This window comes from Elgaria multicarinata, chromosome 18, assembly GCF_023053635.1.
Source record: "Elgaria multicarinata webbii isolate HBS135686 ecotype San Diego chromosome 18, rElgMul1.1.pri, whole genome shotgun sequence".
Lineage (NCBI taxonomy): Eukaryota > Metazoa > Chordata > Lepidosauria > Squamata > Anguidae > Elgaria > Elgaria multicarinata.
Window position 1 is genome coordinate 1,815,001 of NC_086188.1, and position 23,604 is coordinate 1,838,604.

Consider the following 23,604-nt stretch of genomic DNA (forward strand, 5'->3'; position numbering starts at 1 on the left):
TTGGACGTCTGAGGTAGAGTCTTGCTTTCGAAAGCTCAGATTAATTAGCTTTCAGGCTCCACGAGGCATTTTCTTACTTTCCTGTATTTAGTCACTAATGCAACACAGGGACCCAAGTATTAGGATTTGTGACTGACACCCTATAGGATCCTTTGCCTGCAGAGAGGATGCAGTATTTCCATTTTTCTTCCCTCTTTAAAAAAAACAGGAAACTTCTATTTTAGAAGAATACCACATTAACTGGACTCAGAAACTGGGAGCTGGAATCAGTGGCCCAGTAAGGTAAGAAGATTCCTTTTATTGCCTTATAGTTAAAATTTCATGATAACTGTAAATATGGTTTAAATACGCCATCAACAGAAACCAGTCCTCTCTTGCTGGCTGTGGCCACCGACAGTTTGCAGTGGAGTCACAGGTGGCCTGGTCAGGGAGGGGTTCCTATGTGACTTCTAGCCAATCAGGACCTGGGTTTTCTTACAAAAAGTTAGAGGAAGGTGGTTTGGTTTCAGTTCTTGGCTTGGCCTTTGCATGCAAGTAAAAAGGGCTTTTAGTCTCGAAAGGAGCGAAACAGTGAAAGTGTCTGAACCGATGCAGATTGTATTTCTGTTGGTTTGGAGCAACCAGAGCAGCCCTATGCACATCTGGGGTTGGGGACAGATGTGTAGAACTAGAAGCCAGGCCTTTGAGGCAGACATTAGGCCTTATTTAAGAGATGTTTCCCAGAGGGCTGTGTGCAAACACTAACGTGGAAATGAATGCTGGAGTTCCTCTGAATTTCATTGCCAAGGGATGAGTCAGTCGCTTCCTTACACTAACCAAATGATTCTATCGCTCTCTGGACAGAGTCTGCATGAAAAAATCGTCTCAAGAACGGTTTGCGCTGAAAATCCTTCTTGATCGGCCAAAAGCTAGAAATGAGGTGCGGTATCTTGCTCTTGGAAAAATGTTCTATGAACCTCTTTTTCTTGTATCTCTCTCTTTCTCTCCCTGCTCACACCTCCCCCTCCCCCCACCCCGGTCCGTTATCTTGAGACAATGGGTGGTGGTAGGAAGCACTAATTAACACATCTTGGCCTTAAGGCAGGAGCAATATTCCCCCAACTAGATCAGGGAGTGCAGCAGCTAATAACAGCCAAGTCAGGGCCCGCTTCTTCCATACAGTTCTTCCCACACACTGTTATATGTGTACTTGGGATGTGGATGAGATTTGGGGGTACTCCTGACTTTTTGATGATCCCATGCAGGGGTGCTGTTGCTAGGTTACTCCATGCCTTTCCTGGATTCTCATTGTACCCCTTTTCTGCTTCTGCATTGTGGAGAATCTCTGCTCCTCAACTTTGCTCTGCTGACCTTAAAAACAGTGCAGCTGGAACTAGTTTGACTTCCTTGGGCTTCCGTGACCCCGCTGAGCTCCCAGCAACCTTTGTTTTCCTCCCTCTATCTTGCTTGTTATTTCTAGAGCTAATCTTGCTACTTGTGCCTGATTTCTACCCTAAACCCTGAGGTTAAATTTTGCCTGAAAACTAGTTTGAAAATACCAGGGCTCAGTCTAAAACATGCCAGGCAATGACACAGCACAGAGTTAAACTATGGAATTCACTTCCACAAGATGTGATGATGGCCACCAATTTGGATGGCTTTAAAAGGGGGTTGGATAAATTCCTGGAGGAGAAGAAGGGTATGTGCCACCTCCAGTATCAGAGGCAGTAAGCCTATGTACACCATGTTCCCCACCCATGTTCTGGGGAACATGGGCGGGAGGGTGCTGTTACACCATGTCCTGCTTGTTCATCCCTGGCCGACGGCTGGCTGGCCCCTGTGTGAACAGAGTGCTGGACAAGATGGAGCCTTGGTCTGATCCAGCATCAGGACTCTTCTTAGGTTCTAATGACTTTAAGAATATCATTCCCTCCTTGCTAAAATAACTGCAGCTGGTTCTTACGCATCTAAACCCCAGGTGCAAGAGTTACCAGCACAGCTGGCAGGACCTGTTACTCAGTGCTTTTCAGGTTGGCCTTAGTTCTGCCCAGCTAGCCCCCCTCCACATGAGTAGGTGTGTAAAAATGCTTCCAAGTTCTGTGTTCTTTAATGGAGGGGGGAGGCAATCCATCAGAGGGCCGGTTGGTGAGGCTGAACATCAAGGGCGTGGCAGTAACTGTCGTTCCCATTTCCATCAGGTCCGGCTTCACATGATGTGTGCGACACATCCCAACATCGTCCAGATCATCGAAGTCTATGCTAACAGTGTGCAGTTCCCTCATGAGTCCAGTCCACGGTAAGACGGCGCAGGGCGGTTCTGTTTGAATGACATCCAATCCAGGCCGAGGCCAAGACAAGCAAAGAATTCTGTCCTGAATTTCGAGCCGTCTCTTCTCCGTAGCCCAGGGCAACGTGTCTGTTGTTTCCCCCCTCCCCCACTCATTGTAGCGTGCTTTTCCTTTCCATCGTGACGAGTGTGGTGTTCGGAGCATGTGCAAATGTTTCTTCTGGCTGGCGTGACTTCTTTAGCCATCTGGCTCCCAATGCTCATATTTCTTGGTGACACCCATCATCGAAAGAGACCCCTTTTGAGAGGGCTGATAGGTTATTGCTTAAAACAACAACCAAAGAACCAGCCCTACCAAGAGGTAATACCTCAGGCAGCACATCTTGAATTCAGGCAGGCCAAGCGAGAGTCAGGCCTGAACAAAGGGCACGATCCACAGGGAGGCTCTACTGCTCAAGCCTCACTGAAACAAATGGGTGTCATGTTAGCCTGATCCATTAGACATGGGCACTTGCTTGAACACGGGACAAATTGCATTACTCACGTGAAAGTTTCGATGGCAATAACACCTCACCCACCAACATATTGACTTTGTTTTTTTTTCTGGAAGCAAGTCGGTGTTGGGAGCTTACCTGGATACATTTGAAACTTAGCGATACGCAATTTGAGGCCCAGAAAAATGGATCCTCCGTAATTCCTGAATCCTAAATGGCTAACGTGGAGTGATTTCCACCCCCCGACAGTAGAGCTGCTACGAAACAGCTACTCGGGCACACTTAGTTTGAAGGATAGGGTGTTAGGGTTAAGTTTTTATTAACTATAAATCTCTCTTTTTTTTTTTTTTTTGTACGTGTAACAACCTGGAATGCTTTTAAAACAGGGCCCGGCTCCTAATTGTAATGGAGATGATGGAAGGGGGCGAACTCTTTCACAGAATCAGCCAACATCGGCACTTCACTGAGAAGCAAGCAAGCCAAGTAACAAAGCAGGCAAGTTTTAACTCCCCCCAACCCCCCACCCTGTCCTTGTATAAGCAAAAAAAAACTTGGAAGAAGAAGGCTTCACCTAGTACAGCCTTCCTCAACCTGGGGCGCTCCAGATGTGTTGGACTGCATCTCCCAGAATGCCCCAGCCAGCTGGCTGGGGCATTCTGGGAGTTGTAGTCCAACACATCTGGAGCCAGGTTGAGGAAGGCTGACCTAGTACCTGGCCATTTTCTTGGAACGGGAAGGCCAGAGGCAAGCATTTTTAAGAAAACAAAAACACTCTGATAATGATCAGAAGATTGCCTGCTTTGTTATAACCTAACAGTTTGTTTGTGGACTTCTGATGGCTGAGGAACAGTCTTGTTTTTCTCCCCTTTTTCAAGTTAGAACTGTAGAGGCAACTCACAGTAGGGGCGGAACCACCTGATCCCAGCAGAGGCTGACAGGGGGGAGGCAAAGCCCGTGCTGTGACTCAGGCAGGGATACAGCAGTTAGTTTGGTTTTTGAACGTCCAGGCGTTAGAATTCATTTTCTTCTAGCCCACGGTTTGGGAACTTCTGGTAAACACAAGAGTTTGGGGACTTCAGGTGTGTTGAACGCAAGAAGAACAAACGGCTACGTTTCGTTTGAAAATCAATGAAATTCTTACTGGCTGAAGTCCTGCTGTCCAGGGGTGGATTCACACAGTTGTGGGTCTGCCTCCACCCCCTCGGCCTTTGAAGAAAAGACGGGCCCGGACTGTTTTCAGCACAGGGTTTTCCCACCTTGAGACAGAACCTCAGTCAAAACCAGCCTTCTTCCCTAAACTGGTACCCTCCAGATGGATTTGGACTATGGCCCAGCATCGCCCACAGCGCTGTGGACCGTGGCCATCCTGCTGCGGACAAAAAGACCTCTATTTATGTATTCATTTCATTTCACTTTTTTAGTCCCAACCCATCTGGGGAGCACTGGATTGCAGAAGGCAGATCTGGATTCTTTAGGGTCAGTTAAGTTCTCTCCTGACTCCTAACTGTAGAGTTTCATGTAGGGTAGACGGGGCTTTTTGTGTCTAGGCCGATGTCACAGGCCAGAAGATATGAGAGCGGGTCTCAAAACCCCAATCCGACGCACCTTTGTGAGATGTGAGAGTTTTGGCTATTGGGCGGTATAGAAATGTAATAAGCCAATCAATAAATGTGGGGAGTATTTGGGAGCAAACGCCGCGTAAACCTGTTCATTTCGTTGTGTGAAGCATTGAGAAAGGAAGAGGCGGCTCCCCAGCTGGGCCACGTTCTCAGTTATCACGCCGCTGTGAGGCCGAGAAGTATTGCAGCACAAAGCTGAGTGAAGCAGGGCTGCCCCTGGCCTTTTCCGTGGGAGCAAACGTGTTGCATTTTTTGTCTTCCATGCTGATGTGGTTGCTTGTTCCTATCTCTCTTGTCCTGATTTGTGTTTCCAGTGTGTTTTAGGAATATGAGCCTGGCAGTGGGGCAGGGAATGATCTGGGTTTTCTGGCCCAATGACCCCTCTCTTCATTTTGTGTGTGTGCGGGTTTTCACTGGCTGCCTTGCCTCCTGTGCCAGTGAATTGTGAATTGTGTTCCTGCCTTCCTTGTGTTGTTTCTGTGTGTCCTCTGCTGTGGCTTTCTACTGCAGCATTTTCTGACTGAACCTCATAGGAGAGGTTCAAGAAGTACTCTTTCCAAAAGAAGGAACTGGTGAAGGAAGTTTTAATCCCAGACTTTGTTTGTCAATTACCTTGCATGAACAAAGTGGTAAAATGATCCCAGGTCGATCCTTCTTCCCGTTGCTTGCAAAGTAGACTCACTGAAGGATCCTACTGAGCTCATTGGTAAACTGGTTGAGAGCAGCCATTTTGAGCCTTTGTAGAACGTCTGTATTTCCATCTAATTCCATCCAGGGTGACTGCTACTTCCTAAAAAACACCCTCTTTATTTCTAAATGGTGTTTCTTCAGAAATACATGCAGTTTAAATATACATGTTCACTTGAGAAAATTAACTCCTTGAGTGCAATCCAGCCAAAGTTAAGCCTCTATAAGTCCCATTGATGCCATGGGAGAAAGTTTTAAACACGCTCACATGAAGATCCATGGAGGTTTTAAGATGCTCAAATTTGCTTGGATTGTGTGTGGTTTAATCCAACACTTGTTATTAATGAACAGCGACGTACGTGTCCTGAGAATTCCATATCATTTTTTTAAAAGTTTCTAGTCCTCATAGTTGCTTTGTTTGAAAATAAGTTCAAAAAACATTTGTTTAAATTTTGAATACTTTTTAAATAAATAAAATAAATAGAATCATAGAATAGTAGAGTTGGAAGGGGCCTCTAAGGCCATCGAGTCCAACCCCCTGCTCAATGCAGGAATCCACCCTAAAGCATCCCTGACAGATGGTTGTCCAGCTGCCTCTTGAATGGGCTTTCCCACACTAGAGTCCATTAAAAAACAAACTTAGCATATGTTGTTATATGCTGTTAAATGCAAAGAGAAGCATTGAATTAATTGTTGAAGCCCCCTGTTCTAAAGTCCGTATGTGCAGCAGTTTCAGGTCTCACCACATGCACTTGCCTGTGACAGCATCCGTTTTGAAAAAAGAATACCGTGACTCATAAATGCGATGTGTTTACCTGCCTTCCGGTTACATTGTAGAAAATATTAGCCAGACTTGTGTTACATTAGCTCAGCCTTCCTCAACCTGGGGCGCCGGCGCTCCAGATGTGTTGGACTACAACTCCCAGAATGCCCCAGCCAGGCTGGGGCATTCTGGGAGATGCAGTCCAACACATCTGGAGCGTCCCAGGTTGAGGAAGGCTGCTGATTAGCTTGACTTTTTGTGCTAAAAAAATTGGCCGGTTTTTGCCAGTATGTTGTGTTTTTTTTTAAAAAAAATCAAGATGTTCTTTTAACGAAGTAAAAATAAAAGCTTTGTTTGCACTGAGCTTCTGTAGTCATGATCTTGGTTTGCACTTTCTTAACTTTGCTCTGGTTTTAAATGGTCTTAAACCTTCCCTTTTGTAAGGATTTAAGATCACAGTTCAAGCAGAGCCAGAGTGCATTTCAGGGTTTATTCTGGATCTGCGTGAAATCAGCAGTGCCTGACGCTGCCAGTTTTCACCCCTTAGTAGACCCTTCCCTGACCGGGTGCTTGCCTGAGATTTTGGACTTCTACTCCCTACATCCCTAGCCAGCATAGCCAATGGGTGGGAATGCTGGGCGTTGTAGTCCCAAAATCCAGAGGACACCAAGTTGGGGAAGGGCGCCTTAGCAAGTAGCGAGAAGAAGGGAAACCTCCTCCAACCTGCCTTCCTAGTCTAAATCTTGCACATAACAACCTCAGCGTTGAGTAGAAGGTAATCACTTAAGTATCAAAGAAGGGGCTCTGTTGTGAAGCGATGGCTGTACTGAAAATCTAGCCTGGATTAACACTTTGGTCTTAAATGGGAAAAGCAATTGGCAGTCAACTGGAGTGTGGCATGCCTTCCTTGGAATGTTTTCACTTGCCTTGGGCGGCAAGACAGTTCCAAACGCAGCGTTCACGGCCACTAGCGAAGCAGCCTTTTGAGGGGGGTCCCTCCTCTTCCCCACCTTCTGCTCTGTGGGAGATCTGAGGGGGGCTGGCTCAGGATCGCCAAAGAGATTAGCAAATGCCAAATACACTTCATCCCAATTAAACTGCCAGGATGGGACACTGTCCCTATGGCCAGAAGCAACAGGCACCTTAAACCAGATTATGTAGTTTCAGCTGATTTCTCTCCCCCCCCCCCCGCCCCCACTTCCCCAACCGAACCAGTTTGCCTCAAGCCATGAACAGCTGTGTTGCAGAATCCGAAAACAGCAAGTCTTTGCTGTGTAGCAAAGTCTTCTCTTGCTTCAAGCTGGGAACGAAGGTTTGCTTTGTAGAGGCAGTTGTGTAAGCCCTGCCTGCACGTCCCTCTTTCCCTTGCTGGGAACATGCCAGACTCTTCCCCCGTTTACTCAGCATCGTGTGCTGTTACCTGGTTCCAGGTTATGCTTTTGAGCAGATGCTCCATCTGCTGCTAGCAAGGTGCTTTAAAAGAATCTGTTTAAAGAATGTCGAGTAGGTTGATCCCCACCCCACCCCCCGCCCGTGCACGCACACACACTTCCAGTATGTGCTAATGTGGGTCAGAGGTTCCCTATCCCTGTTCGGATGGGTAAGGTGGGGTGCTAATCAGGTGAAGATTTGCCACCTTGGAACCAGAGTGTGGTGCCTGATCCAAAGTCAAGGGCTGCGGTCCTCTTGTGAGCTCCACGTCTCCACCTGCTCTTTGGGGCCTTTCGCCCCTCGAAGGCAAACGCTCTCTGGTGCTGCTGCTGAGGGCATCGATGGTCTCCCTTGTTTGTGGGGCCCGGGGGGTGGCAGGAGCTGCCGATGCCGCCGTGCCAGCGAGGGCCTCTCCATGACGATGTTCTGACTTCTTGTGCCCTCTTTCCAGATAGCGTTGGCCTTGCAGCACTGTCATTCTTTAAACATTGCACATCGAGACCTCAAGCCTGAGAACCTTCTTTTCAAGGACAATTCTTTGGTAAGACGGGAGAATTTGCTCTTCTGGGTTTTGCTAATTCTGTCGTGCGGCTAGTTGATTCGAACCAGTTTGCGAAGTTCAGCTTCTCCGCTGCTTTCGCGTTGTCCTGGCCATCGGCCTCGAAAACCGGCTTGTCTCCCCTACTCTTCCGGCCAACAGCACACAGCCCCTTATGCCCCTCAGCCCCGTGTGACTATTTTCCTCTTTCCTCGGCCCTTCTGTCTTCCACATGTTCCATTCTTCTGTATTTTGAGTTTCCCGGCCGTTCTGCCGCCTTTGTTTCAGCCCGTGGAAGCCGCCATCTCCTAGCTCCCCTCCCTCTTCCCATTTAGCCTCCCACCCATCAGTGTCATTCCCTCCCCCCCCTTCAGAGAACATCTCTCCGTTTCGTCCGCCTTCTGTCGCCAACAATTTCACCCTGCGCAATAGCGGTAGTTCTTGAAAGGGGCGAGGGGGGGAAATGGGACAGGGCTCACCTCTTGGATCTCCCTTGCTGCCTGCTTTTAGGATGCCCCAGTGAAGCTCTGTGACTTTGGGTTTGCCAAGGTGGACCAAGGCGACTTGATGACACCGCAGTTCACTCCTTATTACGTCGCACCTCAGGTAAGGGATCTCGCCTTATCTTACAGTCTGGCCTGTCCCTTCTGGAGCGCCTGAGGTCCTTGTGCGTTAGTGTCTCCTGAGCATGCACAGAACACACAGGCTGCTGCTGTCTCCTGCCCAGTCCGTGCTGAAAGAAACGGCGTTGAGCAATAGTGCGTGCTTGTGTAGGACAACGTCCCGATGGAATCCTGCCCTCCCCGATTTCCCCATGTCAGCCTTTAAACACGGAGCAAGGCCGCTGCGTAGACAACGCTTGCTGGTCAGCCGGTTTTGTGCCTTCTAGAAAGCTGTTTGTCCACACGTACAAACACGGGCATTAATACCGAACACAGATTGTGGGAGTCTTTAACAAGCAAACAAAAAAAGTTATGTTCCTACCCCCTGTGATGATAAAAGTGTGAAAGTCTGTTAGCAGTGCTTAATGAAGTCCTGGAAAGCAAAATTTATATCATTCACAGACTTCAGCTTTTCTTTGCTTTTCAAGGGTATCAACGGCCCTGTTTGTTCTAAATGTCACGTGCCTCTTTAAGTGCAGAATTCCAATAGCCGTTGATTAACAATCTCGCAAGGTTGTTCTCCTTCTTTGTGCAAGCGGATGTAAACCGGTGTGGCAGGTTAGCTTTGCCCCCTGTCCTTGCGAAAGCTGAAGTCTGGCATTGTCTTTCTCACTCGCCTGTGCCTTTCTGTGTTTCTTTTTCCTCCTGGGGCCGTGAGGAATGGCCGAGTTCTGTCTCAAGATTCCTCACGTGTCCCTTCCTCCCCCACAGGTACTAGAGGCACAAAGAAGGCACCAGAAAGAGAAATCGGGTATCATCCCTACCTCGCCAACGCCCTACACTTATAACAAGGTACGCGTCTCAACCCGAGCGCATTTTGGCTGGCTGGCTGCCTTTCCAGTCAACTTCCCAGATGATGTACAATCCAACGCCCCAATTTATGCTTTTCCAACCATCACAAGATTCTTGTGTGTGTGTGTGTGTGTGTGTATGTTTAAAAACTACCCTCCCTTCCTAGGGTCCGTAGGAGGGCCGTGGCTCAGTGGCAGTGTGTGTACTTTTGGTGCAGAAGGTCCCCGACACACACACACACACACAGAGACTTGTACTCACTGGTTTGCATAATCCAAGTCCTCCGTTTGACGTCCCTCAAGGCAGCGTTTCCCTTTTCCTTCAGTGCAGAAGTTTGACCCAGCTGCCTCTGTGCATGTGTGTGTAACCCACCCACCCCACTCCATGTTTGCCGCCAAGTTGTGCCCCCGTAAAAACACAAAGCTTTCCTTTTTATCCCTCTCCTAGAGCTGCGACTTATGGTCTCTGGGCGTCATCATTTACGTGATGCTGTGTGGCTACCCGCCTTTTTACTCCAAGCACCACAGTCGGACGATTCCCAAGGACATGCGGAAAAAAATCATGACGGGGAGCTTTGAATTTCCGGAAGAGGAATGGAGCCAGATCTCCGAAATGGCCAAGGACATTGTGCGCAAGTACGTCGGTTTGGGGGGCAACTTCTGCCTTGACGTGCCGAGTTCATCGCCTGACCCAGCCTTCCTCAACCTGGGGCGCTCCAGATGTGTTGGACTGCAACTCCCAGAATGCCCCAGCCAGCTGTGGCAACACATGTGTTACAGTCCAACACATCTGGAGCCTGGCTGGGGCATTCTGGGAGTTGCAGTCCAACACATCTGGAGCGCCCCAGGTTGAGGAAGGCTGGCCTGACCTGAGAGAAAGGGAGCGAGGGCTGGGGCCGTGTGCGTTGGCCTTGGGCTGCTCGGGACCACATGGGTCAAAACCAGCACTTAGCAGAATGGGGAGACGTGAGAGTGACTCTTCAAGGAAACGGATGGGCTTGTGACTGCGCTACCTGGTTTTCTCTGTCTCTTAGGCTGCTGAAGGTAAAGCCGGAGGAAAGACTGACAATAGAAGGCGTCCTGGACCACCCTTGGCTGAACTCCACGGAGGCGCTCGATAACATTTTGCCCTCTGCCCAGTTGATGATGGACAAGGTTCTTACCGGTTGTTGTTTGTTGAATTGTTTCTTTAAAGAAGAAAGGGGCTTTAGAAGCGTCGAGCTCTGCCTTGCTATCAGGTCAGGCTCTTTGTCCTTCTAGCCCATCTTTGACCAGCGGCCTCTCCCCAGAGCCGTGTACCTGTTCAGAAGACGTTCCAGAGGCTGGCCTCGTTGGCCTGTTGTGGCAAAAACAGCGGCGTCTTGTGGTGCCTTGAAGACCAGCGTCCCGTCCCGTCCCTCTCCAGCATATGCTTATGTCGGAATAACTGCGTTAGTCTTGAAAGTGCCACAAATCTTTGTTGCTTTTGAAAGAGGAAAGAAATCCCTGGTTCTAAACCGGAGGCTCTTGACTCATTGTGGGCGTAGCTGATCAGCTGCAGGCTTTTGTGGTCTTTAGGCAGCGGCTCTTGAGGTCGGCCCGCACCGCTGCGTGGCGCCCAGTCCGCGCGTGTCACGTCCGAGCCCTGCTCCTACGGCTGCTTTCTGTGAGTTCTTCAGTGCATTGATCAAAACCCCAAAGTTGTAACATCTCCTCTCGTCTCTTCTCCCCTGGTGCTTCCAGGCAATGGTGGCTGGGATACAGCAGGCGCACGCCGAGCAGCTGGCCAACATGAGGATCCAGGACCTCAAAGTCAGCCTCAAGCCGCTCCATTCTGTCAACAACCCAATCCTGCGCAAAAGGAAACTGCTGGGGTAAAACCTCTTGCGCGCGACTTTGGAAGAAACGCAGCCCGGCCTGTACCGGATGTTGGGGGGGGGGCCTTCTGTCGGGTAGCAGGGGGCAGATGGGAGAGCTGGGGGCGGGGGTCTGAGCTCTTACTAGGGAAGGGCGGCTTTGCAGAGGAGCCAGGGGCGGCCCGGTGCTCACGGAGGTTCTAGAGCAGCCGTGTTGAAGCTCAGGCTTGCAGGACAGGTCCAGGGTCCCGATCCAGTCCTCTTCAGGTGGCTGCAGCCCCATCCCCCATCCCCCTTCCATATCCACGCATCGTTTCATGGTTTCCCAGTGTTTGTGCCGTTTTCTTCCCCCTCCCCCTCCTAAAAAGTTCCCTATGGCACAATCTTGCCTTCTGCCGTGCCCACCATTTGAAGACCCGCCCCCTTGAGCTTCTCTGACATTGAATTTTTGGCTGAAAGAAGCTCAACCCCCCACCCCCTCCATGCTCTAAAGTCCGGGGCAAGAGTAGTCAACAGGGCTGGGCTTTGGGGAAAGTTAAAGGCCTGCTGCGTCTGGGGGTCACCTCCCCCCACAAGGAAAAAGTTGTTCTGAGTCTCTTCTTTCAGGTCCATGCCGAGAGCAGCCTCTGGCCAAACAACAAAGGGGATAGCAGTGAAGGACAGGGGATAGCATGTGGGGTGTGTGTGTGTGTGTGTGTGTTGTTTTTTAAAAATATGTACTGCCCCTTTCACCCCAGTCCACGGGCTCCTTTGTGCAGCAGTGGGACGACCCATGCTGTTGTCTGGGAGACTCTCCTTGTACCCCAGATCCATAGCTGGCGTTGGGGGTCTTAAAAGGTAGAAGAAACACAGAGGGGGCAACGTTCAGCGGTTGAGAAACCCCACGTGGAAGGGTGTGTGTGTCCCAGCTGTGCAGTTCAGCTCTGGCACGAGCTTTCACCGCTGGCGGATTCTTCTCACCCCTCTCGGGTGGCGACTGGCAGCAGGAGGACGAGCAGCGTGTGGCTCCACTGTCCGATACCACCGGGCCGCGGGGTGTGGGGACGGGACGCGCCACTCCGGCGCTTGCAACTCGGCTGCGCTCACGTTCCTGTGCCGTCGTCTCGTTGCAGAACGAAGCCAAAGGACAGCGTGTACATTCACGATCCTGAGAACAGCAGCGAGGACTCCAACGTCGCCCTGGAAAAGCTCCGTGACGTCATCGCCCAGTGCATCCTGCCGCAGGCTGGTAAAGGTCGCGTGTTCTAAGACAAATCATGTTTGTGGAAGGGGGTGGGGCGGGGCGGGGGGGTGGGGGCGGGGCTTGAGGGCCACCAGGGAAGCAGCCCTTAGCCGGCCGCTGTGCTTCTTTCAGCCCTTTCTCCACTGGCCAGATTTCAGCGATTTAGAAGTCGAAACTCCCCTTGCCCAAGCCTGGCAGTGCCACTCGTTAGCCCTTGATTAATCATCCGATTAAATTTCCACGAGGTTTGCCACAGCATAAAAAAAAGAAGAAGAAAGAACTACGTTTATATCTTGCACTGTAGCCGGAGTAACAGCGTAACGCAGCAGCGACATTTTTAACGCCTGGGCAAATAAAAATGTGTTTGCCTGGCACTTGAAGCCTCCTTAGAGAGGGCGTTCCGTAACTGGGGTGCCACGCCTGAGGAGGCCCTGGCCCTTATCGATTTCACTTGCCTTTGTCGGCAATGGAGCTTTCATTGCTGACTGATCACGGGCCCTTTGGGGCTGTGGATCTGCTAGGAGAGGGGCAGCCCTGTGTCCTTGAGCCCCGGTCAGAATTCCTGCACTGGCCAGAAGAGGATCTCTCTGCTGCCCTCTACAGGCTATGTGGCTGCGACTAGTCTCCATACGCTCCCAAGATACTGCTTCGAGGATTGGGAACAGGAGGAGGAAAATAATAATGAATAATAACTTATCCTGCCTTTCTGTCTTTAATCCTCCACCACAATTTATTCTGGTTATTATCCCTCTGCTTTTGGCTTTGAACAGACCCCTCTAAAGCTCAAGCTGGAGAACCAGAGGAGGGCTTGTGTGCTCCCCCCCCGCCCCCCCAAATATGAAGTTCCCTCTTCGCTTTTATTTCAGACCAGTCCACTGAGCACAGGGTTGGGGTGGGGTGTCAGTCAGTCAACCTCCCCTACTCTATGAGGAACACTCAGGCGACGTCTTCCTTGTTTTGAAACAGGCGAGAACGAAGATGAGAAGCTCAATGAAGTGATGCAGGAGGCGTGGAAGTATAACCGGGAGTGTAAATTATTACGAGACACCCTTCAGACCTTTAGCTGGAATGGTAAGTGCACCGATCCCACTCCGCGTAAAAGCTGCACATTAGAGGCATTAAGTAGGGCGACCCTATGGAAAGGAGGACAGGGCTCCTGTATCTTTAACACAGCCTTCCTCAACCTGGGTGCTCCAGATGTGTTGGACTACAACTCCCAGATGTTGTAGTCCAACACATCTGGAGCACCCCAGGTTGAGGAAGGCTGCTTTAACAGTTGCATAGAAAAGGGAATTTCAGCAGGTATCATTTGTATATATGGAGAACCTGGTGAAATTCCCTCTTCATCACAACAGTTAAAGGTGCAGGAGCTATACTAGAGTGACCAGATTTAAAAGAGGGCAGGGTACCTGCAGCTTTCACTGTGGTGAGGAAGACACCTGCTGATATTCCCTTTTCTACGCGACTGTTAAAGATGCAGGAGCCCTGCCTCCCTTTTCATATGGTCACCCTACATTAAGAGTAGTTGAACATTCCTGATCTCTCAGCCATTTCCCTGTCTGGGAGAGATGGAGGCATCTGTCAGTAAAAAAAATAATAATCTCAAGTTCTTTGCAAATTTTGGGAAATTCCTATAAGAAATGAAACCAAAGTCTCGCCCATCTGCTCTGGCCGAGTTCAACAGGTACGGCTATCCCCAGCATGGAGGGGAGCATGTTGTACCTGCCTGCCTGCCACATCGCTGCTAAAGTTCAGGAGCGCATCAGAAAAAAGAGCGGGCCAGCCCTAATTCAGCATTAAGAAGGTTAAATACACAGGGATGCCAGCCCAGGCTTTTAAGAGCTGACACAAAGCCTCGAACACGCATGGACAAATCTGTCGTTTTCATTCCCAGTTTCATCTCAAGTGCTTTCTTTCCTATTTATGAAGAAATGTGCAGATTTTGGTCAGTTCCTATGAAAACAACGCAAACGTCGAAATGATCAGCCGTCCCTAAACTGTGGGAGGGCTGGGCCCAGACAGGATATTGCTGCCTTGTGTGTTTACACGGACCAGTGTGACACCATTGCTGGAACTCGGGAGGGGGGGAGGACCTCCCTGTGTGCCTCCAACGAGGAGCCAAGTGAAGGACGTGCGGGCGCTCCTCTCACTACCGAGCGAAATGCAGCTCTTGCTGTAGAGCAGCCTTCCTCAACCTGGGGCGCTCCAGGTTGAGGAAGGCTGCTGTAGAGGGAATGTTGAGAACACCCACTCCCACCCCTCTAGGGTTGGTGCCTATCAAACTCCACACCGTCAAGAAGGCAAATAAATGCATTTAAAAGAGGGCCTTTCCTCCTGGCCCTCCCCACCCATTTCTCCTTCTCACCTTTTCTGGACCTCACAAAGTTCACCTTTTGTATTTTTAGGCAGAGGATTCACGGATAAAGTAGACCGACTAAAACTGGCCGAAATAGTGAAACAAGTCATCGAAGAGCAGACGAACTCCCACGACTCGCAATAGTTGGAGCGGTTTAGTTTGAACCGATACAAAAATCCCCCCCTTTTTTTTAACCCTTTGAGATGTTCTCCTTTAAACTGTAAAAAGTATTTTTATGTAAATTAATAAATCATAATTATTTCATTAAATTTCCACACAGCTTGAAAAACGCTGTATAGATGTAGATAACGAGAATCATTGGTACTGTAATATTTTTTTAAAAACTCAGTTTATGTTTATATGTGTGTGTGTATATATATATATACATGTATTTACATATACATCTATATACACATATATACATATATAAATTAATTTTTATGTACCGTTTAATTCATGACTGTTAAACGGGGCAAATTATTATTGTGTTCTCTTCAATAACCAGATGCAGTAGCCTCCCTCTAGCTGCCTGTTTCAAACAGTTAACAGCCTATATCAATTAGTGGTGTTTGATTTCCATCCTTTGCATTCAGCTCAATAAATTATTTGAAGTAAGCGTGAGGGACGTGAAGAGCATGAGTGTCCCTCAGAACTTTCTTCCAAGGCAATCACTTTAATGGCCCAATAGCCAGCGTGGTGGCTGAGCCCAGGAACCCCTTGGGATTACGAAGGAAGCGAGTTCCTCACCGCTTGAAGATCTCAACTTCACGTGTTTCTTCTTTTCCTTTCGCTTCCCACTGTGCAGCTAAAAATGGACAGAAAGATGTCCCCTGATCTAGAAAGGGTGGCTGTTCCCACTTTTCTTTCTTCCTCCTCCTCCTCCTCCTTCTTCTCCTTCCAATTTCAGTTCACAAAGATCTGTACATATTTCTAGTTTTCTATCTTACAACATGTTTGCTTTTTAAGACTGGGCTGATGGCGGTTTTATAGAATTCCTTTGGTACAATCACCTGTGCCGTTTAGCAACTGAGCTGCCGGTTCAGGGCTGCTTAGATGTCTTTGACTACTTCCTTAGCTCACGACTTCTGGAATCGTTTACATTTGGTTTCCTGAGCCACAGCGCCTCGCCCCGCAGCGTTACTCCCTTCCGTCTTTTGTTTTGCTTCTTCTTTTACTTCTTCCTGGCTCATCAGTCAGGAGCTGTCTTCTCCAGTGATTCTTGTAAGCTAGAACTCTGAGCCCTTTCCTATGCCGCAGAGATGGTCTCTGTTTGCACCATTGCCTCTTTCTTGGTCTTTTCCAGCAGTGCTCAGTGGGTAGTATTAAACCGCCTCATTGATGGCAAACTTGAATGTATGTGACGTTTGCTTCAGCGCTGATCAGGAAGTGCGGGCATCTCTCCTGGCAGCATGGGCGGAACGGCACAGCGAGGTGTGGGGGCTATCAACCGTCTGTCCTCCATCACATGGACTGCAACACCTGTCTAAGGCATAATTACAGGCCACAGGTCTGGCTCGCAGTGCATGGGCATGAAGACTGCATGCATCTCGCAAAGAAGTCCTTCTCTGGACCCACCCACAAGTCTAAATTGCCCCTCTTCAGAAAGACGGGCACTTTCTGCCCGTCGCCAGGAAGATTTTCAATCACTGGTGTGAAGGAGAGATGGGAATTCCTTTCTGAAGTAAACGGCAGAAGCAGAAAGCTGTTGTCGTACGCTCGTGCAAAGTCCTAAGCAAGGTGAAGTTTAGCACCGGCTTGTTAATCACTGCCCAGTAAGATTTACTTCCCCCTATAAACTCCAGGCAAACCAGGAGTTGATGATTATTTTGCAGTTGTCCTTCCGATCCGCTTTGCTCAGAAGGGGCACTCCCTGTTTCTTTCTGATAATTGGCCTCCGCCGTCTTCAAGAGAGTTTTGTGTACCTTTCCTTTCGAATTGATTGTTTCTTGATTTTCTCTCCCAGTGCTGGGCACCCAATGGTCAGCTTGTGCTGGTGTGACGAAAACTGACAGCGGCATCTGCGTTGTACCGTTCGTAGAAGTGCTGTGCCCGTGCGTGACAGCAAGGCAATGGTGAAGGAAATGTCTCCTTATGGCCCCCTCCATTTTAAGATGGGAGAGGGGCCCACCCCTCTCCATGGCAGCTCCCAGAATGCCGTGCTCCTGGCATCCGGGCAGATGCAGCACCAGGGGAAATGGAGTAGGCGAAGGCTGGTAGGGCTAAAGATTGAATGCCGTTACGACTCTTCATCAGGCAGGGTCACTCTTTGTTTCCTTAACTCTTTTTAAATGGCGTGCTTTTGAGGTTGAAAATTATTTTTACACCCGACTTTCTCTGCCTCCCTGCCAGGTTTTAAAGTAGGCTAAATGTCTGAGATCTTCTGACCACATATTTACTATGTGTTTTTTATTCCACTGAGCATGCAAGGCAAGGCGGGGCCAGATAAAAGCCTTGGATTTGGCGAAGTCCACAGAGAGTGGAACTCTTCCTCTTGAGAGACACCAGCGGCCCAGCCAGGGAGCCTCCCGTGTTCCAACAGCGAAGCACGCGTGGCTTTTTTGCATGCGCCTGCTCTGCTATTTGCCCTCGTGGTTTTGCTGTCTCTGTGGAAGTGAGACGGGGGGATCCCTCACGAGCAGAAGAGCTTCACGCATGCCTAGGAATTCTCCGCATCAGCAACTGTTTCCTGAGTTAGGAGAGTAAGGCAGGAAGTCATGCCGACAGAGTTGGCTGGGCTGGTTGGAGAAAATGGGAAACTTTCCTTTGGAGGGGCAGAGGGAGCCTTTATGATTCGTAGCCGCTCCGACCCAATCACAAACCATCCTGAAAATGCATGTGGATTTTATTTCAGTTCCAATGCAAAAATGTCCACGTTTATTTGCTCTATTGCAAATCTGCCCCACAGCATACTTTTGGAAGAAACCCATAGAGTCTATTTATGACTGGCCATATCTTGAAACTCTCTTAGTTTGAAACATTTGTTGTTTGAAAATACGGGGATTTGTCTGGGAAAGGGAATTCCTTCTGAGGCTGTGAACAGCAGCGTGGGTGTACGTTTCTGGCATCGCTGTATCCCACGTTCATCTTTTATGCCCTCCCCTCCCCTCCCCTTTCAGGGTGCCCTTTTGCTATACCACCATTTTGTTTTGTTTTCTTTTCGAATCAGTATTATATAAATGTAAATATTATGCATTGGTGTACATAAATAATTTTACTAAAATTTATCGGAGTTTCTGTCTCATTTTTTTAAAAAATGTGTTTCGAACATTTAGGGGTTTGCATCTTAGCAGAGGGTTCGATCAGGGCTGGTGCTACCATAGAGGCAACTCAGGCGGCCGCCTAGAGCGCCAAGGTAAGGGAGGCGCTGAACACTGCACCCAGAAGCCGCTCTCCCACAGCGGCTCTGGCAGGGCGGCTTCCGGGCGTGGCGTTCCGAAGCCGCCGCCCCTCGCTTCGGCTGGGCACTGGAAAATGCAACGAGCCTAAGAAGAGACTTGATGCTGAATCAGACCCAGGGTCATAGAATCATAGAACAGCAGAGTTGGAAGGGGGCTGCAAGGCCATCGAGTCCAACCCCCTGCTCAATGCAGGAATCCACCCTAAAGCATCCCTGACAGATGGTTGTCCAGCTGCCTCTTGAAGGCCTCTAGTGTGGGAGAGCCCACAACCCCCCTAGGTAACTGATTCCATTGTCGTACTGCTCTAACAGTCAGGAAGTTTTTCCTGATGTCCAGCCGGAATCTGGCTTCCTTTAACTTGAGCCTGTTATTCCGTGTCCTGCACTCTGGGAGGATCGAGAAGAGATCCTGGCCCTCCTCTGTGTGACAACCTTTTAAGTATTTAAAGAGTGCTCTCATGTCTCCCCTCAATCTTCTCTTCTCCAGGTTAAACATGCCCAGTTCTTTCAGCCTCTCTTCATAGGGCTTTGTTTCCAGACCCCTGATCATCCTAGTTGCCCTCCTCTGAACACACTCCAGCTTGTCTGCGTCCTTCTTGAATTGTGGTCCATGTAGTCCCGCACTCTGTTCACACAATGACCGCAGCTTGGTGGAACGTTCCTTATACCACAATGAGGAATGTTCGGCGTCACAGAAGGAAAGCGCTTGTTCAGCGTTCCATTTCCCAGGAAGAATTTCAACCAGACCTGCTGCTTCTTTTCACAACACCACCTCAATTTTACAAACCCTTGGGTTCCCACTCCACCCCCTGCTTTACAAGGACTTCTCGGGGGGGGGGGTCCGTAGCATTGAGCGACTGTCACAGCTGGCGTTTTCCTGCCTCTCCAGACATAGCTTGGTGTTCCCTCCAAAAAGAACGTCCGCTGATGAAACATCCAGACTGGAAAGAAACGGTCACTTTTGGAGGGAAGGTGTGCAAAAGAGCAGGCAGCTTGGTGTCGTAGGAGTAGATGAAGAAGAAGAGACTAGCTCTGGTGCTGTTGAGTTTAGTTAAAATCTTTCATAATTCTTGTCCGTGTGCAAAATGCTCAACGTTTTGGATTAGTTGTAATCCTTCCTCAGGAGCTACAATTAATGAAATTAATTAGGAGTAGCCAGCAGTGCCTTGTTTGTGCCAGTGTCTTTAAAATTGGCAAAGCCGGTCTGTCTAACTTGCCTGCCCCAAACCAACAGTCCGACAGAGAGATGTCATGGCAGACGGTGGTGGGTCCTTTGGATGCAACCTGATTTTCAAGGTGGGAGTTTCCATGATATTATTGGACTCTTTCCTTCCCACCACAGGCAACATGTCACACATCCCTTCAGGCTATGCTTCCTACGAGATCATCATTCCAAGACGGCTCTCCGTGAGGGCAGGCAAAGCTACCCGAGACCAACTCTCTTACGTTGTCGAGGCAGAAGGTAACGCCTATATTGTCCACTTAAAACTGAAAGACATCTTGGTTAAAAGGTTCCCAGTCTTCATGTACCACGATGGCAAGCGACAGCAGGACTCGCATGAGATTCAAGGTGACTGCTACTATCGTGGTTACGTTGAAGATGCAGCGGTGTCCTTTGTGAGCCTCCGAGCTTGCTCGGGTCTCAGTGGTCTTCTCCAAATTGAGAACTTGACGTACAACATCGATCCCATGGAGGGCTCTTCTACGTTTCAGCACCTCATTTATCGTACAGAGGAGGAAGACTCCAATTCAAGGACTTGTGGGCTCAGTGGTAAAAGGGTGCACCATTCAGTCCCTGACTTGGTGCGAGAACCAATTTCAGAAGTGGAGGACACTTTTCACCCACAGAGACACCCTAAGTACATGGAGCTTTTTGTGCAGGTAGACGTACACCTGTTTCGCTTCTATTCTTCAGACGTGCGTACCACCATACGTAACGTTGTACATCTCAATGAAATGGTGGACGACATGTTCGTTACTCTTGGTCTCCGTACCCTTCTTGTTGGGGTCGAGATCTGGACCGAAAAGAATCTGGTTCCAATTACAGACTACATTCAGGACAGCGTGGAGCACTTTAACGCGTGGCGAGTCGTGAACGTCCTCCCTCGGCTACGGCATGATGCATCTTTACTCTTAGCCCGCCATTCTAGAGGCAGCTCCATCGTGAAATACTCCTACTTTGGGACTGTCTGTAAGGTGAATGCGGGAGTAGCCTTCGTATCAGTCGGGAATGTGACTTTCCCCTTATTTGCCCTGGGCATCGCGCATGAACTCGGGCACGTTCTTGGCATTCCAGACGATCTGTCCCCGACGTGCTCCTGTGCCCCCCAGCTCAGGTGCATTATGAATCCGACGGGGCCGTATGGGGACACCCCTCTATTTAGCAACTGCTCCGCCACTAGCTATTTTGAGGCCATCCATTCAGGGAAAGGGTTATGCATGACCGCCATCCCGGATATTAGCCAAATATTTGCCCTGAGCCATTGTGGGAACAGCATTGTGGAAGGGAAAGAGGAGTGTGATTGCGGGGAGAAACAGAGGTGTAAGAAGAGCAAATGTTGCCTCGACGATTGCACGATGGCCCCGGGGGCCGAATGCACTACCCAGGTGTGTTGCCGAGATTGCCAGTTTGCTCCTGAAGGAACGCTTTGCCGAAAGGCTTCCGACGAATGCGACTTACCGGAGTACTGCAACGGGACGACGGCAGACTGCTCGCCCGACGTCCTTGTTCAGGACGGGACCCTGTGCAGCGACGACGGCTATTGCATCTTAGGGACTTGCTCAACCCACACGTTGCAGTGCCAAAAACTCTTTGGCCAGCAGTCTGCAGGCGCTCCCTTGGCTTGCTTCGAACGGGTCAACACCGTAGGGGATCGGTTTGGCAACTGCGCCGGCGACGGAGAGCACCAGCTTCCCCCAAACTTCTCGAAATGCGCCCGCGAGAACGCCCTCTGTGGCCGGGTGCAGTGCGTCAATGTCCACACGCTCCCTAACATGGAGGATCACATGACGATCATTCAGACGCCCGTGGGCAAAACGCTCTGCTGGGGAATGGATTTCCACCCCGGGACGGACGTCGCAGACTTCGGAGTCGTGGAAGAAGGGTCCAAGTGTGGCCGAGACAAGATCTGTGTGCGCAACAAATGCACACGCCTGGAAGCGTGGGTGTCCCCCAACGCGGCGTGCCACCCTGTGGCCACCTGTGGAGGGAACGGCGTCTGCAACTCCAAGCAGCATTGCCACTGCCGCTACGGCTGGGCCCCGCCGATGTGCCGGTCCCCTGGCTGGGGGGGCAGCATCGATAGCGGGCCCCTCCCACGTGCCCAAGCCTACAGCCGGCCAATTTTAATCGTTGGGGTCATCGTCGCGGTGTTCCTCGGCATTGCGGCAGGGTGCCTCATCATTTGGGTGGTCAGAAAACTGCCCTTGGTCTCAGCACATCCCACGCCCAAGCCTCAGGGAGAGACGACCAGCTCTGTCCTAAGTCCAGGCGTGTGACGGTCACGGAGGTGGAGGGGAACGGCGGGGTGGGGCAGCGTCTTGCTCATTGGTAACTCTGGAACATCGTTCCCAAAAGAGGCCTTCCCTTCCCTTCCCTTCCCTTCCCTTCCCGCTCCTCACATTCAATTTTATATTTCAGCAAACAAATAAAAAAGCCTGAAAAAGTGCTTTTGGCCAAGCTGTCTCCCAAACCGGCTCTTAAGAACCTCGATAATGGGACATGATGGTGGTTGAACCGGAGCGCTCTGCATGCAAAGCCGGCCCTCAGGTAGTGCGGGAGGGCTCTTCCCGTCTGGAACTGCAGATGTTTCTGCGGGCCCTTGGTCGAGACGCCCTCAGTGGGCCCCTTCCTTGGTGAGCCTGCCTTCTCGCCTCCATTGCCATCAGCTGCTCTTCCCTGCTGGCTGGGCAAGAGAGCCCAGGAGCAAGGAGGCTGCAGTATCATCAGCACCAGGGGGCGCTGATCAATGGGCCCTTGGCATCTGCCTGGCTACGCCTACCCTCGGCGCCAGTCCTGGGACAGCCTCCCCATGGGCAGGGGGACACGACTCGAGTCGTATTCCAGCAGGGCTGCTGGAACTGTCCAGCTTCCCTGCTCATTTCTGTCCGGAGTTTTGTTTGGTTCAGGATGCTGCTAGGAGGCCTACTTTCCCGAAGAGTAACCCTATTGGCTACTGGGTAGTTGCACCCCCGGCCTCCCTAGAAAAACCTCATGGCAAGGGAAAGGCTGCCCATGGGCTAGAGAAGGAGCCGTTGCAGGGAGGCTGCTCCTGTCCTCCCTTCCGCAAAGAACATGCATGCAACTGGCTGCCTTTCAGCACTTTGTCACCAAAAACTAAGGCCCCAGTTGGGTTTCCCACCCACCCCTGCCTTATTGTGGATCTTTGTAAGCCTTTTTTGGTCATACAAAGAGCAGGACAAAAGAGTGAGATTGATTGATGGATTGCATTTTTATACCACCCAATAGCCGAAGCTCTCTGGGCAGTCCGCAAGAATAGGATATATTCTTGTTTTAATTACCCTGTGCTATGTGCGCAGTGGTTTTACTCTGTCCCTCTGTGTGTATTAGCTGTTTGGGCATTATGTGTGCAAAGGCAGCACGTAAACTTGATAAATGAACAATGAATGAACGAATGAGCAGCCTTCCCCAACCTGATGTTCTCCAGATGTGTTGGATTGCAGGCTGGGGGTGATGGGAGTTGCAGTCCATTTGACCAGGAGTGCACCAGGTTGGGGACAGCTGAATGGCTCCTAGACAGAGCTCGATGAGGCTCACGCCGCGATCCTCACCCCGCCAAGGATCCGGAAGAGGCGCCACATTGCCCCGGAGTTCAACCATTGGCTGACTTGAACCCAGGCCAAGCGTGTGCAACATCCATCAGGCTGTGGAATGTTCATATTCAAAGAGTCAGGAGAAACGGCTACCCTTTTGGAATGTCCCACTGTGGAATAAATCATGGGGGAGAATTTTTGAACTGGAGGTGATGGGTGGGTGGGGAGGATTTCTCCACTTCCCCCTTTGCCACTACCTCCATGTCTCCATCTTTACAAGATTAAATTAAAGGTTCAGTGGTGGGGAGAGAGAAGCCGAACTCTTGGGACATTTCTCCTCTCCCTGGTGCTCTCCCCTCTTTGTTGTGGTCCGTGGTATTGCCCAGGTAGTGACTAAAAGAACCTTTGCTAACACAGAGATATGGTGGTGACCAGGCCAGGAAGTGGCTGAGTCCTTCGGCAGCATAGGTTTATGTCAGTTCGGAGGGATGTGGTCAGGTTTGCTCAAGCCCCGTTTCAGGTGCTGACAGATATCAGGGGCATGGCTTTCTGAACCCCTTTCACAGCTGAGGAACGTTGGCGGACATCAAGTGGTAGAGATGGGCAGAGCCGGTTGATTTCGTAGCTCTTGATGGGTTTAAAGAAGCTCCCAGAGACCAAAGTCAGGGCTCTGCTTTCCCATTGAATGTCTCCATCCATCTGGGCTCCAGGCGGTTCGAGAGCTGTGACTCTTGTCCAAAACCAAGTGGGATCCAACACTGACATGCATC

At 50.2% G+C, this 23,604-nt stretch overlaps 2 protein-coding genes across 3 annotated transcripts in view; both read left to right on the top strand.

The window, feature by feature from the left end:
• Positions 1 to 16,763, top strand: part of MAPKAPK5 (MAPK activated protein kinase 5) — a 19,343-nt gene extending 2,580 nt beyond the window's left edge. Inside the window, exons 2-14 of one of the 2 annotated variants that reach the window (XM_063143761.1) lie at positions 209 to 282; positions 844 to 919; positions 2,178 to 2,275; positions 3,147 to 3,259; positions 7,716 to 7,801; positions 8,309 to 8,404; positions 9,172 to 9,252; positions 9,700 to 9,887; positions 10,286 to 10,406; positions 10,974 to 11,104; positions 12,199 to 12,320; positions 13,275 to 13,379; positions 14,714 to 16,763. In XM_063143761.1, coding sequence (XP_062999831.1) covers positions 209 to 282; positions 844 to 919; positions 2,178 to 2,275; positions 3,147 to 3,259; positions 7,716 to 7,801; positions 8,309 to 8,404; positions 9,172 to 9,252; positions 9,700 to 9,887; positions 10,286 to 10,406; positions 10,974 to 11,104; positions 12,199 to 12,320; positions 13,275 to 13,379; positions 14,714 to 14,808 — 1,386 coding nt within the window. In that variant the 3' untranslated portion in view covers positions 14,809 to 16,763. The remainder of the gene's footprint in view (positions 1 to 208; positions 283 to 843; positions 920 to 2,177; positions 2,276 to 3,146; positions 3,260 to 7,715; positions 7,802 to 8,308; positions 8,405 to 9,171; positions 9,253 to 9,699; positions 9,888 to 10,285; positions 10,407 to 10,973; positions 11,105 to 12,198; positions 12,321 to 13,274; positions 13,380 to 14,713) is intronic. The other variant, XM_063143762.1, reaches the window with a different exon arrangement.
• A 2,645-nt stretch (positions 16,764 to 19,408) lies between these two features.
• LOC134410789 (disintegrin and metalloproteinase domain-containing protein 20-like) lies at positions 19,409 to 21,559 on the top strand. The gene has a single exon (XM_063144313.1). It carries the CDS (start codon positions 19,409 to 19,411, stop codon positions 21,557 to 21,559), a length of 2,151 nt encoding a protein of 716 aa, XP_063000383.1.
• Positions 21,560 to 23,604: the final 2,045 nt, after the last annotated feature.